The 15,636-nt window shown below is 34.1% G+C and overlaps 1 protein-coding gene across 1 annotated transcript in view; it reads right to left on the minus strand.

Moving 5' to 3' along the window:
• The window catches only part of INTS6 (integrator complex subunit 6), a 92,832-nt gene that overhangs the window by 61,715 nt on the left and 15,481 nt on the right, over positions 1-15,636 (minus strand). Inside the window, exon 4 of the mRNA XM_036080900.2 lies at positions 9,382-9,471. Coding sequence (XP_035936793.2) covers positions 9,382-9,471 — 90 coding nt within the window. The remainder of the gene's footprint in view (positions 1-9,381; positions 9,472-15,636) is intronic.

Genomic DNA, 15,636 nt, shown 5'->3' on the forward strand with positions numbered 1-15,636 from the left:
AAAAACTATTTATGGAATACAGCTAAATAACTATAATGAAGGTATTTATAAAAGACTAGCAGCCTATGGCTTATGTAAGTGTGCCTCACCAGGAGACGAAGTACTCATTTTTCATGCTCTCAAATTGTAATCTGACTTAGAGAGGCATAAAATATATCTAACAGGCTGACTTTAACTGAGTTTAACTGGCAGAAAACTGCTAATGCAGTTAAAGCTGATCTACAACTATTCTTAAATTACATACTAATGAACAGAAAAGAAATTGGGCTTGCATCCTCCTTAACTGACTTGACGCTAGTATAAAGTGTCCCCACACACACAATGCTCTTGTCCCAGCATTCTGAATTTCAATGTTCATGCTAACTTGAATAATTTTAAATGTTCACATCACTATGACCTTAAATTTAAAAACTTAAAAACCTGATAAATAAGTAATAAGATGACTTAAAGCTTATTTGTTTAATCTGCTTCAAAATAAAACTATCAACATCCAGAGATAAAATTCTGCTTATTTCTGTTTTTAAGTACAAAATACTTTTCCTAGGACATAATGTTAAAAGACAAAAAGTCTTTGAGCTATTGTTTTAAAAGTTGGCTCATAATTCCTTTAAAACACTGGTACCCTAAAGATGATACTTTATCAAAGAATTATTTTATATTCCTTTCTACTATGTATCCAATATCCCCATTTCAGTTAAAACTACCAACATCTACACAGATCTCAGGTTGGAAACTTCGAAATACTACTAAACTGTCTTTCTCTTTTTTTACTTGTTTGAGAATATGATTAAAGCTACAAACCTCCGTCCCCCAGAAGAATGTGCATAATTGCACAAACAGGCAATGTCTAGATTAAGTTTTCAGGGAATTCACAGAACCCTCTGAAGCTCAAGCCTGGACCCTGGTTCAGAAACCCTGTCAAACACTGCTTTTTTTTTTCTCCCACCTTACCATCTCTAAAGACCTGCCTAGTTAGCATATGTTTCAAATCTCTCACATTTCTGCCTTTCTGTCCAGCACTGGCTTAGTTTTAGACATCCCGTGTTTTTCCTGGATTATTCCACGTAGTTTGTGAATTCTTCCCAGTTTACCATCCTTCAACCTATTTTCTTTCGCCTTGCTTGCAGAGTAAGCTTCCTAATGCAAATCTGATCACGTAACTCACCTGATTACCAAGCACCTTCAATACCTCCTCTGCAAATGTTAACAAAATGATGTCCATTCTCCTTAGGGTGGTTATCTTCTGGACGCTACCTACATTTCAAGCAATCACTCCCCCCTGCCTATGCTTTCCATACTCCACTCACATAATTTATAGTCTCCCCATACACTGCTTTTATGACTTCATACTTTTGCACACTATTCCCTCCTGAAATGTCATGGCTCAATTTCTTATTCATCTCTCAAAACTTATCTCCCCTGGTTATGCTCTCTCAAAAACTTCTATTTAGGGCGCCTGGGTGGCTCAGTTGGTTAAGGGACTGCCTTTAGCTCAGGTCATGATCCCGGAGTCCTGGGGCTGAGTCCCACATCAGGCTCCCAGCTCAGCAGGGAACCTGCTTCTCCCTCTGACCCTATCCCCTCTCATGCTGTTTCTCTCTCTCTCTCTCAAATAAATAAATAAATAAATAAATAAAATCTTTAAAAAAAAAAAAAGCTTCTATTTATGTCTGCCATGAGATTTATCTCGTGTATACAAATGCTTATTTACTTGCCTATCTTCAAACACGTTTTCTAGGGGCAAGAGCCTTGCTTAATTTCACCTTTGGTGTCCCCAGTACCTAGAACATAGTAGTACTAAATATAAATGTATTGTGTGCCATTATTCTTGTACACAAACCAAAGTTACTATGCCTCACCAAAAAAAAAAAAAAAAGATTAATGAATTAATCTAAAATATACTTTAAGAATTCAAAATCAAAACAATTCATTACAGAAGGGTATTTCATCGGAACTCTCTAGAAAACAAGAATTAAGTGTAACGATCACCAATTCTTTATAAATTGCCCTCATCTGGGTCAAGTATGTTGTGTGTATGTATATATGTGTGTGTGTAAATACATATAAAAAAATTTTTTTTTAAATAATACTAGTTATGGACATCCAAACCAGGAATTAAGCACAATAAGGGGGCGCCTGGGTGGCTCAGTCAGTTAAGCGTCCGACTTTTGATTTCTGCTCAGGTCATGATCTCAGGGTTGTGAGATTCACCCCACCTTGGGCTCCGCGCTGGGCAAGGAGCCTGCTTAGATTTTCTCTCCCTCTCTCCAGCCATCCCCACCACTCACTCTCTTTCAATCCCTCTCTTTCTCTTCAAAAAAAAACACAATAAGGATAACAGAATATTATGCCATCCTTTGGATAAAAACTTCTTAAGCCAAGGATAGCAAGCACGTGACAAATAGTATGAATTAATTACTTCCCTTTTCTTACCCTCTCCTGCTCTGCCTCATCTCATACTCAGGGCCAAAGAGTCCTCCTCAATTCAGCATACTATAAAAGCAATAAATACAGACTAACTGCAGTTGGCAAGAAGTTAGTATTTCAAGGGTATCCAATAATCGATTCTAAGCCATATCAAACACAATATTCACAGAAGACCTATTGCATATTCCTTGGAAACCCATTCCCAAGTTTAATAATTCCAAAAGTTGTTTTATCTTACACAAAATATTTTGCTGGCATTGAAAGTAAAAAATGGTTGTTTTGCTACAGTTGTTCATTTTCAAATGTATATTTTATAATTTAAAATATATATATTTACAGTCACATTGTGTTCTAAAACTATGGTTTTCAAATCTGTGTATCAAAATAAACTGGGACATTTTCAAAAATACAGATTCCCAGATCCCTGTCCAGATCAACTGAATTCCAGAATTAGAACTGAGCCATATATATTTTATAAAACACCCAAGATGATTTTGATGCAACCATCTGAAAACTAATGTTCTAAACATCATAATAGTCTATACATGGAAGAGCTACAATCAGAAGAATAATAGAAACATCTCCAAATAAAATTTTCCTTTTATGTATAGGGTCTCTGATTGCTTACTGGTTCTGACAGGCTAATAAAGGAAGGGTGAAATTGCTTCAGCCTCTGAATAAAAACTACTTCAATATATCTTACCACAGAATTCTAGATAATAGATTAGTTATTGTAGCCATACAGCTTCATTAAAGAGTGGTCAGCCAGCATTTTTAAAAAATTATTCTATTGCAGTGCTTGGATAGAGGCAATCCTTAAAGAGTTTTTCTTTCCACATGACCTTGAAAAAAGATATATCCAATAATAGTATTGCAAATGTGTTGCTGAAATTCACTATAGGTTATTAAATTGAAACATTTCATCAACTTCTTTATTATAATTTACATATTTTCAATATACTAATAATAGCAGATGTATACATTTCTATAGCACACCAGGAATTATAAATCCAGGTGTTGAGAGAACAGTGCCCCATGAATGGGTATAAAATAGAAAATGCAAATGATCTGCAACCAACAAATTTCTTATTAAATGTTTTGGAAAGCTGAATTGACAGAAACTAACATATACAGTAATGTGGTACATATGTACAGAACATTTTAACCACAAATTAGTAAGACAGGAGCTAATCTTGACATTGCTACTGAGCCCCTGGTAATATCAATATGAAAAGGCACCACTGCTACGGGATAAACATGACAACTCAAAAATGCATTTACACACAGATCTGTCTGATATTCTATCATACTACGATGACATTCCTCAAGATTCCTTAGAGGTCTTTTTAAAAAAGAAAAAAGAAAGAAAAAGTTACTCCAAAATTCTAAGTGTACTGGGAAAAAAACAACTATTTTAAATGTGCATTTAAAAGTCTTGAGTGACACAATTAAAATAGTTTTGACAGCTTTTGACACATATTTTTAGTGACTTTACTAAAACAAAAACATTTTATGGAGGGAGAGATGAGGTTCTGAATTATTTCAGGTACTAGAAACAGAACTCAAAAAATTTTTGGATTGCCTTGATCATACAGATCACAAAGAGTTAAATATAAACTATAATTATAGGTCCTACAGATTATCCTTATAAAAGGTAAAACCATTTACACTGCAAAGAATGATCCAGAAAAATCACTAGTACCAATCCACATCTCAAAGACTGAAGAGACTGCTGCATCAACTTTTGAGAACTGAAAAGTTGAAAGATAAGACCCTAATCTGTAGCCACTTGAACACATAGCTGAGATTACTCCCACACTTTCTTTCTACAAACACATGACCTTTCTGAATTATTTGCCAAGAGAATCGCCTCTCGGCCTTTTGGCTAAGATCAAGTGTGAATATTTGCCAAGAAGTTATAAAAGTAGTTGTCCTAAGTTGTCTTAAAAGGCTGGGAAAGCTCATAAGAAGGCAAAACTTTTATTGTCAAAAGCCAACATTTTATTTTTTACTGCAAATATCTTCTCCAAAATGTTAGCCTCCAGGGCAATCATATCACTGATAAAGAGATGCAGAAACATTCTTCAGCATATAGAAATCTCAATATTTGAAAGATAATACTACTACTAGCACTTTCAAGGAAGAGAAAAATAACTGCTACACTACCCTGGAATGTCATTCATCGCCAAGAAGGTACTGGCAGGATCTCTTCTGGCTACTTTATTGAGCAATATAGTTAGCCATGTGTTCCTGGAATCACAGTAAGAATAGTTTTCCATCGCAAAACAGTGCTAGAGAGGATCTTTGCAGAGAATTAAAACCAGAAAAAAATTTTTTCAGTAACTCTAATTACAATTTTGTAATTCTACCAAAACATCTGATACATCAGTAAGACATGATGAATGGTACTGTGAGTAATTGGCCATAGTGCACTATCAACATCAAGGACTACTACTATGAGGGTAAGCAATATAATTTTCTTGTGTATCAGAATTCAAAGTCCCATCTAACTCCACCTCAAATGTGAAAATATTGCAAACCACCAGTTTTATCAAATAACTACATTTAAAAAGAAAAAAAAGAGGCAAAAATACACACATACTCTTCCAACACAGCAGTCACCAAAAGTCCTACAGTTATCCAAAAATACAACACTAGAAATAAACTCATGACAACTCAGACAATTGCCTGGACTTTCATTAAATGAAGCCAAAAAAGATAATTAAAGTCATGAAATAAGGTAAAAAGATGATATACAGCTCAAGATTTTTGCCTCCAATACAAAGCTATTATTCTCCTACCTCCTCACACACTGCTAAGTGATGAGCTGTCATAGAGGAAATGTTATCCCTATCTTATTTTGACAAATAAGTTATAAGAAATTGGGTCATTCTGTCCTGAACAGACTTAGCCAGGTCAAGAGACAATATGGCACCAAGTTTTTCCATGAACTATTTTCTAGGATCAAAACAATTTTATACCAGGCTTCTTTATAAATTTCACAGATACAGGCTAAGAGCCACATCCTAATACTAAATAAATCATCCACAAGTCCTTGAATTTAATCAAAATTAGAATGACCATAAAAATTCACATTACACAGGATTTGACACATACACAAAACAGATAATATTAACCCTCCCCCTCCCTCTTCAGTGCTCCCATACACTTAGTATATATCTCTATATTATAATTTACAAAATCCATTTAATAGGCAATCTCCCTGTTAAGACTGTGAACTTAAAAACCAGAAATCGGGGCGCCTGGGTGGCTCAGATGGTTAAGCATCTGCCTTCGGCTCAGGTCATGATTCCAGGGTCCTGGGATCGAGCCCCACATCAGGCTCCTGGCTCAGCAGGGAGCCTGCTTCTCCTTCCTCTGCCTCTCTCCCTGCTCATGCTCTCTCTCTCTGTATCTCTGTGTCTCAAATGAATAAATAAAATCTTAAAAATAAATAAATAAATAAATAAATAAATAAAATAAAAACCAGAAATCTACCCTGTTCATCTTTGTTATCCTCATTGACTAGAAATAAATGCCCTGGTCATAACAGTCATTCAGTGAACACTGAGTGAACAAGAATGTAACACCTACATAACAACTGTATAGAAAGCTGAAGTAGACAAACAGGAAATCAGGTAAATAGAAGATAAATTTTAAGACAACAAAAAAACAGAATCAAATACAGAGGCCATGAGATACAACAGGGAAAAAAGCACTGGTCTGGAGGTGTTGGGATCTCTTTGGAATTCACATCAATTCTAACCAAGATTTTGGCAATAAAAAATGCTATAACCTTAAGCAAATCACTTTCCTCCCTGGATTTCAATATCCTCATTTGTAAAATAAAACGTAAGACTACATGAGTTCTATGTTGCCTTATGTGCCAAAAGGATGATTTTAAAACAGCAGAAACATGTATTCCTGAAAAACAGCACCAACACATCAGATATAATACCCCATGTGAGTTAGTATAACTCTTAAGCAAAGGGTATCATTCAGGTAGGATGCACAATTCCATAAATATTAGTAAGAGATCACATCAATAGCAGCCAGGGCCAACCAAAAATTATATACATACACACCTAATGTGGAAATCACTGATACATTCACTCATTCAATAAATCTAAAAAAGAATCAAGTTTTGCCAAAGGCAAAGGTTAAGAGATCTGAAGAGAAAGAGACGAAATGCAAAATTCTGTTTGTTATTCCCTAGAAATAATGACAACATAGAGCATATGTAGCATGCATGTGCACGCATACATACATACAAAAGAGCAAAACAAAAAGGATTTTTACGCTTTTTATTATTTGAAAGGCTCCTTAAAATGAATCACATAATTTATTTGGGCTAGAACAGACCAACAGTTACCCAATATTTTAGCAAAAAGTAAGCTTCAATTATATGCACATCTGGGGTACATTCTCTCTGCCCCACAAGAGAAGTCCCGTTGGGATATTAAGAACCAAATATGCAAAGGATCAAAGACATTCTTAACCTTGAAAACCAAAACAATTCACAGACCTTTCAACTACATTACCATAATAAACTTTTACCTTAAAACAAATGAATCTTCCACCTCAGATAATAATAATCAATTTTCATCTTGAAATCTACCAGACTCAATACAGTAATATCTATAATCAATATTTTTTAATATAAGCTCTGTTCTTAGTACTAGGCTAACTATCATAGAAGACTAAGAGAACTAAAAGGTTAAGATGCTTTCCCCAAGAAAATCCCAATCTTTCTTACTTAATTGCAATCTTACTTAGTTACAGATTACTGTAAGCACATATAGTCCCACTTCCCCAATATCCCTCCCAAAAACCCGGGAAGAAAGGTGAACAATTCCAATATCCATTTACATTTCAAAATATGTTTAAGTTAAAGGAGTTCCTACAAGACAAATATTACAAACAAAACAGATCCAGATATATGGGAAGAAAATATACTGTACCCCAAAGATCATTTCTACAAAGGCAGCAAGACAAAGCACCCTGAATGAATAATCTCACATGTAGGAATATCTTACAACAAAACACAGAGTATTTTTTCAGTCGTCATAACTACAAATTAGAATCATTAAGGATAAAAAAACAAAACAAACCATCAAAAGACTTCATTTATACAAAATAAAGTTGAAGAAATTAATTATTATGTGTTCTAGCAATAATACTTTATCAATACCTCAATCTTCCTGTCAAATTTTTCAAAAGGAAGGTAAAGTGGGAAAAATCAACTTTAAAGTTTCAAATTTAAACTTAAACAACATTTCTACTGCTTGTTCATATATATAATTAATGTCTATCTGTTCCTGACAGTGGCAGGACATAATTGACTATACATATGTCAACCTAGTTCAAGAAAGCCCAGAAACCCCTGAGGTTCAGCTATGTAGCATTCCAATGCTATTAATTATGTATAGACTATTAATTATTTAATTATGAATTTTAATCTACATAAATTTTTCAGCTCTATCTCCATGAATTAAACCCTAAATTCCCTTTAATATCAATTGCTCAAACAAAACAATTCTGGTTCTCTTCCAACAAATCAAGATCAGGTAATTAACAACTCTACTGGTCCCATTGCTTCACGAAAGAACAATATTATGCTCATTTCTTTACAGCCTAGCAAGCACTTTGACACACATTATTTCATTTCAGTCTTCCAACAACCCTATGAGGTAAGGCAAAAATTACCATTTTATTTCATAGAAAAGGAAAGAGATTTGGATAAGTTAGGTAACTGGTACAAAGTTCACTGCTAGAAAGGAGGTGAACAAAGACCAGAACGCACATGTCCTGACTCCATGTCCAAGTAACATTCCACAACATCACACAAATGAAAGCTTTTCTAAAAATCACTGAACTTAAAAACTATACTTTTCCTACTTAATCAAACCCTTTGTAAATATAAGAATTAAGATTCTAAAGCAAATGCAAACAGTAAAAAGGATAGTCTAAACCACCTCCTATCTATATAAACATATTTTGAAAAACAAATACAGTTGATCCTTCAACAACTTGGGTTTGAACTGCACAGGTCCACTTATATGCAGATTTTTTTTTTGATAGAGTATAGTACTATAAATGTATTCTCTTTTCCTTATGATTTTCCTAACAACTTTTCTCTAACTTACTTTATTGTAAGAATACAGTATATAATGCATATAACATACAAAATATGTACTGACTGTTTATGCTATTGGTAAAGCTTCCCATCAATAGCAGCCTAGTTGTAGTTAAGTCTTGCAACAGTCAAAAGCTATACACAAATTTTCAACTGCAACAGCACCCCTAAACCCCACAGAGTTCAAGGGTCAACTGTATAAGGCTCAAAAGCAGTTCAAATACTACAGTAAAAAGAGCCTGAAGTTAAAATAAATCTATTATATTCACCCTATCACACCACACACAACCAACTCTGCATAATGCATACTAGCAGAGAATGGGTGAGGTTAGCTAGATATTATTTACTATAATGACTTGAAAAAAATTGTCTAAAAACCTTCACTTTTCCTAGTCTTAACCTTCTCTTGGCTTTGCTCCAGTCTAGTCTAGGAGTCTCCACAGTAGAGTGACAATCCACTGAAATATGGGAATTATTAGAGCACTGTGCCCATTTTTTTCAACCTAAAAATAAGATTTCCTTTTCACTAAATAATGTACTATATGAACTGATACTACCCCCCTGACATAAACTCAAAAATACACATATAATTGGAAATTGGGGGTAGGCTCAAAAGTTTTTCACAAAAGGGATTCCTATTCAAGAAAATCTGGAGATCACTGCTACAAACAGAGAAGTAGGTAAGTCGTAGAAGACAAGCTCTCGACTGGATCAAATAATCAAATCTATTTAAGGTGTTCAATATCCTACAGTACATACACAAAGAACAATTCTTCATCTGCAACTGCATAATCTATGCTGACAGGGATATAACTTACCTCATCCTGGACTCCACTGGTAGTAGTCAGCTTGCTCCCATCAGTAATCGTAATAATTATTGCTGGCTCCAAGAAAAAAGGGTTTCGTCCCTAAAGTCAAAAAACACATCAATCATATTAAGGTCTAGACATCAGCTCAATTTTTCTGAGTAAAAAGTCAATTCTTAGAACACTGTATAAATCCACCTTTCTTCTCAAGTTTTATGCATAGTATATACTTTTTGTACATTAAAAAAAGGTTCCGAAAGAAACATACACTAAACAGAAGTTAACCTTAAAGGAATGGGGTTAGGTAGTGGAAAAGATTTTTCACTTCTTTCTACATTTTTGTATTGTTTTAATTTTTATGGTGAGCATTTATATTTATGTAACTAACTAAAAGTACTTAATTTTTTAATAGGGACCCTACAGTTCAATTCATATTGAGATATTAAAAATTAAAATAGACACTATTTTTCTGAGAAACTTCTTAGAGATAAAGGCAAAATAGGTGAACATTACAAGGAAATACAATTTATGCTTGTAATCAAAGTGTCTAACCAAGTGACTGGATATATGGATGGAAGAGCTCTAAAATCCATTCCACGGGAACACTAGGGCTACTCTAAGCTTAGCAAAAATTAATGAGAGTCCAATTTGAAAAATTAAAAAGGTTACTTAAACTGCTTGGCAAGAGAAGGTACAAAAACAACAGTAGCAAAGGCAATGGAAGACAGTGGCACAAAACTCACTGCTCTGTATGTAGGGTGAAATAACTTCAGTAACTTCCATTCAAATCTCTGGCTAAGTTACTCTGAGTACTACGGTCAATTCTAGGGGATGCATTTTGTGAGAGAATGAGATAAACATAAGCTTATCTTTTACGTATAAATGGCTCTCATTTAAGATATTAAGCGCATTCATTAAGCACATTTAAGACAAAATTATGACCAAAGGATAAAAGTTCAACAGGGTAAACCTTGTGTTTGTTTGAAATCAAAGGTATCAAACTCTCTGCTACTAACACTGTTCAAGAAAGAAAGGACAGAATGAAGTTTTGCTGAATATGTCACAGAACAGCATATGACAAATTTTAATGTGCATATGGATCACTTGGAAATCTTGTTAAAATGCAGGTTCTAATTCAGCAAGTCTGGGATGAAGACAAAGGTTCCACATTTCTAACAAGATTGTAGTCTAGGAGATGCTAATGTCCATAGACCATATTTGGAATAGCAAAGGTGTAGAAGGGTTATATACATGTAATACTCTATGGTTCAATAAACTTCCCTTACATTTATATAACTCTCAATCACTAGCATATTACAGCACATACTTTGTTAAATGCGTTTACAAACACTTTTCACATACACAAACTGTGATTACAACTAATTTTCATAAAGTGGGAGCGGAGATTTGGTAGTTGAAAACTTCTTGATCAAGTTACACAACTTGTAGGTAGCATATACATTTTTCAAACTGGTGTCCAGGAGCTAACCATCCCAGATGGAGAAAACGTCCTCTGGTCAAATTAAAATATGGTGGATGTAACCTCTAGATTTCAAATGCATAGTAGCATCCAAATGTTACAGAAGACTTGCAGGGGGGAAAAAAAAAACATGAATTTACCCTTCCTCCTTCTCTACAACATTCATGGTAAATGGAACACATTTTGTGAAACATTATACTGTCACATCATTCATCTCCAACATAATAATAAATTCTATGCAGGTCTTCTCACGGACCTAGAGATACGCAATGTTCATTCTAACCTCTGAGCTTCGAGTGGCTCCCTCAAATAAAATGTCTTTTCTTTTCGCTGCCCACAGCCCATCCAATTCCTAATCATTCTTCAAGACCAAATTAAAGTCCTCATCTTTTTCCACGAAGGCTTCCCTGATTAGCCTGCCCTTAAAAAATTAGTTCTTTCTCATCAAATTCTAATAGTGGCAACTTTCAGACTCAATAAAAATACAGATACAGTAGAATATTTCTTCAAATAAAGTTGGATTTGGAGTGGTTTCATGGAGTACATTTTGAATACTACTCCCTACAGCATTTATCCTCTCCAAATTATTTTTAACTTAATACATAACACCTTGCACAATAATGTGAATATACTCAACACTACTGAATACACTCAAAAATGGTTAAGATAGTAAACTGTTATGTGTTTTTACTACGGTTCTTTAAAAATACACCATCTTGTATTGTTTGCTATGGTTTCAGGTGTTTGAATCAACTGAAGGCAAGGATCATGTTATATTTCTTCCTCAGCACTGAGCACAAAATACCTGAGCATTGGGCACTTAAATACTCACTGATTCACCAACTGTAGTTTAATACAAAACTACCGAAGTTCATGGAACCATTTAGAATTAATCAAACTTCAACAAGCTTTGAAAGAAATATAGATATGTTACCTTTACCTCAATACAAATACCTTTTCTAACTTATGAATTTGCTAGGATACAAGGATACACTACCTGCCTTCTATATCTGTTTTGCCATCTGCTAATCATTTATTCCTGTTTGTCATTCAAATAATTACTGAGTGGCTACCATATATCAGGCACTGTGTTAGGTGCATGATACATAATCTCCAACCTCACAAATAATAAATGTACATTTAACAAAAACTTTCTTCTGGTCTCTACAAATTCCACTGCAGATCAAAAATTGGCAAAGGGAGATAAAAAAGACCAAGATGTCCTCATATCTTCAGTATTATTGTATCTTGCTTCCACCCTTAAGCTAAAACTACTCTGTATAACTTGCTGCCTTTCAAAAAACAAATCAGTAAATCTCTTAAAGCCACCACAACATGGACCAAATACTTGCAACAGTGTTTCTGTATCACCTCTACATTTTAACCTAACTAAAATTTTCTTCCATATTTCCTGAATGAAAGTGTGACATCCATCAATTCTTATTCCTATGTAAGCACACTGAGAATTATCCTCCAGAGGCCAGAAAGTTAGTCACATCTATAATTAAAGAACAATGATCTATGATATATTAGGAACTTCATGGATGGGTGGCTTAGTAGGTTGAGTCTGCCTTCGGCTCAGGTCATGATCCCAGGGTCCTGGGATGGCGTCCAACATCAGGGTTCCCTGCTCAGCGGGAAGTTTGCTTCTCCCTCTCCCCTCACCTGCCACTTTCCCTGTTTACACACACACGCACTCTCCTTCTGTCAAATAAATTAATTTAATTTTAAAAGAAAAAAGAACTTTATGATGATGTCCATCCAAAAACTAATACTTTCTTAAGGACCGTAATATCTAAAGATCAAGTTAAAACGAATTAAAATTTAGCCAAGTCTTTGAGGTATTAAAAATTAAGCTAAATTCGAACATCAAAATAAAAGTTACTTTTTCCTTGACAACAAGCTTTTAGTTGAAACTTTACTAGAGTGATACATATAATACTTTCCACAGAGGCTAGGCCTGAAATTACTAGAATAATCAGGTACTTGATAATAACAATAAAACAGTTGTATTATCTCATTTAACCCTAAAAACTTGGTGAGGTAAAATATTCACTGAGATTAAATAATATAATCCAAAGTCAGCCAGCTGGTAACTGACACAGCCAAAACCTTATTCCAACTCTAAATATCATCATCTGAAAGTCCTGTTGGTAGCAACTAAATTCTCTTGGATACAGTTCTACACCAACCTGGACTGTGCCATATTCACACAACAATGAATGGTGTTACAATCAGTTTGGCTTTATTTAATATATTCTGTCTGCAGCAAAATTAACTAGAGGAGAACTATTTCTTTCCTTAGTTTCCTGTTGTTTTGTAATGTCTTACCCACCAATTTTTCTATATATAAATCAGTACACCTCCCCCCAACAAAAACACTGAAGCAAAATGCAATATATATCAACATCTACTTTTGAAAACTAAATAATTTCAGCCAACTTTCAAAAAGCATATATACGAAAGCAAGATAAAACAACATTAAGTTCTTTAATGGCTTTAAATTTTGGAAAATTCAGACAGAGATCAAAGGTAGAGAAAAGTAAAGAAAAATATGACCATCCTCATTTCACCTATTTATTTAACCCTAACATGCCTAAGATCCCTTCCTCTCTGACATAAGTTTAGTCAAGAATCACACTAAGGAAAGCAATAGGGGTATGTTAACTAAAAAAAAAAAATCACACTAAGAAAAGCAATAGGATTAGTCATGATAAAAATTAGAATAATGACTTAATGAGTGTATATACAAAAGGGCGTTTTTTATTTCTTCAGGAACAAATTATCCCTACCTCTATATATAAATGTTAGAATTAATAATTTAAGCGTAAATTTCTAAATCACCTGCAGAAAATGATCCGATGATGTTGCTCCAACAAAGTTTTCTCCTCCCCTGCCTTTGGTAGTGCACTTATTCTTGGCAGAAGCACAAGAAATAATTGACATCTTTCTCTCACAACAGTTTTACCCAAGAAATTAAAACACATTTCTGGCTGTCTACCAGTATCACAAGATTTTTTGCATGTTTTATAAAGAATAATTTAACATTTCAAAGGTCTAAAAGTTGTGATTTAATCATTGCAATATAATGCCATTAGCCATTTGGTGCCAAGTCAACATAGTTTAATAATTCCCAAATCTTTAAGAATAAATATGGTACATTTTTATTCTTAGCAAGTATGTTTATAAAGTCACTCGATTTGGAGATGACTGTCCATATTAGAATATCCCTCAAAATTCACCTTGATCATAAAGTTATAAACAGCCTCTATCTTAGTTATAAAATCTCCCCACAAAATAATATTAAGCTCTGCTACGACAAAGCCAACCAGTAGAGGGACTAAAAGTTTACTTTTGTCATTAGCAGAATTAAAATCAGATGGTTCTCTCAGAGCTGTGGCTCTTTGGCAAAAAGAAATCTAAACATGTCCCTTGAGAATATAGCGCAAGGTATAATATTCTACCTCTAGAGCTATTTACTAATGGAAATCTTGTCATTTAGAAAACTGATTTATAAAAAAAGAAAGAAAAGAAAATTGATTTTAATGCTGGCCAAAAATCTCAAGTAAAATTTTTGCTAAAGATAAAATAAAGCAAAAATGTTCAGTTCTCTCAATAATTTAATATTATCATGGTATTAAACAAAACAATTAAGGTATAAAAATCTCAGTAAGGAAATTTAAAGAATTAAAGTAAGTAGATCTTATCTGCTAGCATCTATTTCATTTTTGCAAAAAAAAAAATAGTTTTTGAAAATTTTTAAATTTTCCGAAAAGTTTTGAAAATATAAAAATAAGGCTAACTTTCCCCCAAATACAAACTAACCTGGTTCTCAGAATCAGTATTTTTACTTTTACCCAATTAATTTAAAATGTAGTAGGGGGAGGGGCACAGGAATTTTACTGTACCCTTAAACGGGTCTTAACTATTCTCTTCTGAAGCAAAAGCAAGCCACCCCCGAGCATTCAGTAATACCTTCTGTGGCCACCTCTGCTGTAGTACCAACGGGCTCATTTTCTTTCGGTGCCATCATGTTACCAGTCCTTAGAACACCCTCATAAGGATAGCCAAGTGCCTGTCAAAGCTACTTTTCCCATGGGCTGAAGGGAAAATGTGCACCCACAGTCAGCCCTCCAGCTCTCCTGTGTTGGGATCTTCAGCTAACCGACAGCTACTCTGGTCTAGTTATTTTGCCATATTCCAGGAAATGTACAGCCAAAAGAAATCAACAGAAGTGATGTTAAGATGTATAACATCTTAAACTAGGCTAAAAGTTATCACCTAGCAAGAAAATAAAAAACTTCCAGAAATAGCCTGTGCTTTTTTACAATAAAACTTCCTTTTCAAGTTAAGTAACATCAACAACAAGCAAATATGTTAGAAGAAGGAAAGAGTTCCCCGGAGAAATAAGTACTACATTAGTAAAGGTTCTCATGCATACACTGGACAAGGACTAACTAGGACTGCTGTTAAAAATTTTTGTAATGATGCTTAAGTTGCTAAACTAGATCTTTAGGTCTCCTATTTACATCTTTGTAAAATCTACATAAATAAAAACATGAAGCTGGAATCATCTATCCTATTTTCCTCTATTACCATATCTAATAAAGAGGTAACAATGCATGAACCTCTAAAATATGACAAACCACTTCATTTTCATTTAGAAATTTTGACACTCCCTATATGTCAAAATTCAGATTCTATAGAGAAAATGGAAAATATAGAAACATTAAGGATAATATTTACCTACTTTAAGCTTCCTTCTAAAAGAAAAGTAGCTTAGAATG

Source organism: Halichoerus grypus, chromosome 4 (assembly GCF_964656455.1).
Source record: "Halichoerus grypus chromosome 4, mHalGry1.hap1.1, whole genome shotgun sequence".
Classification (NCBI taxonomy): Eukaryota; Metazoa; Chordata; class Mammalia; order Carnivora; family Phocidae; genus Halichoerus; species Halichoerus grypus.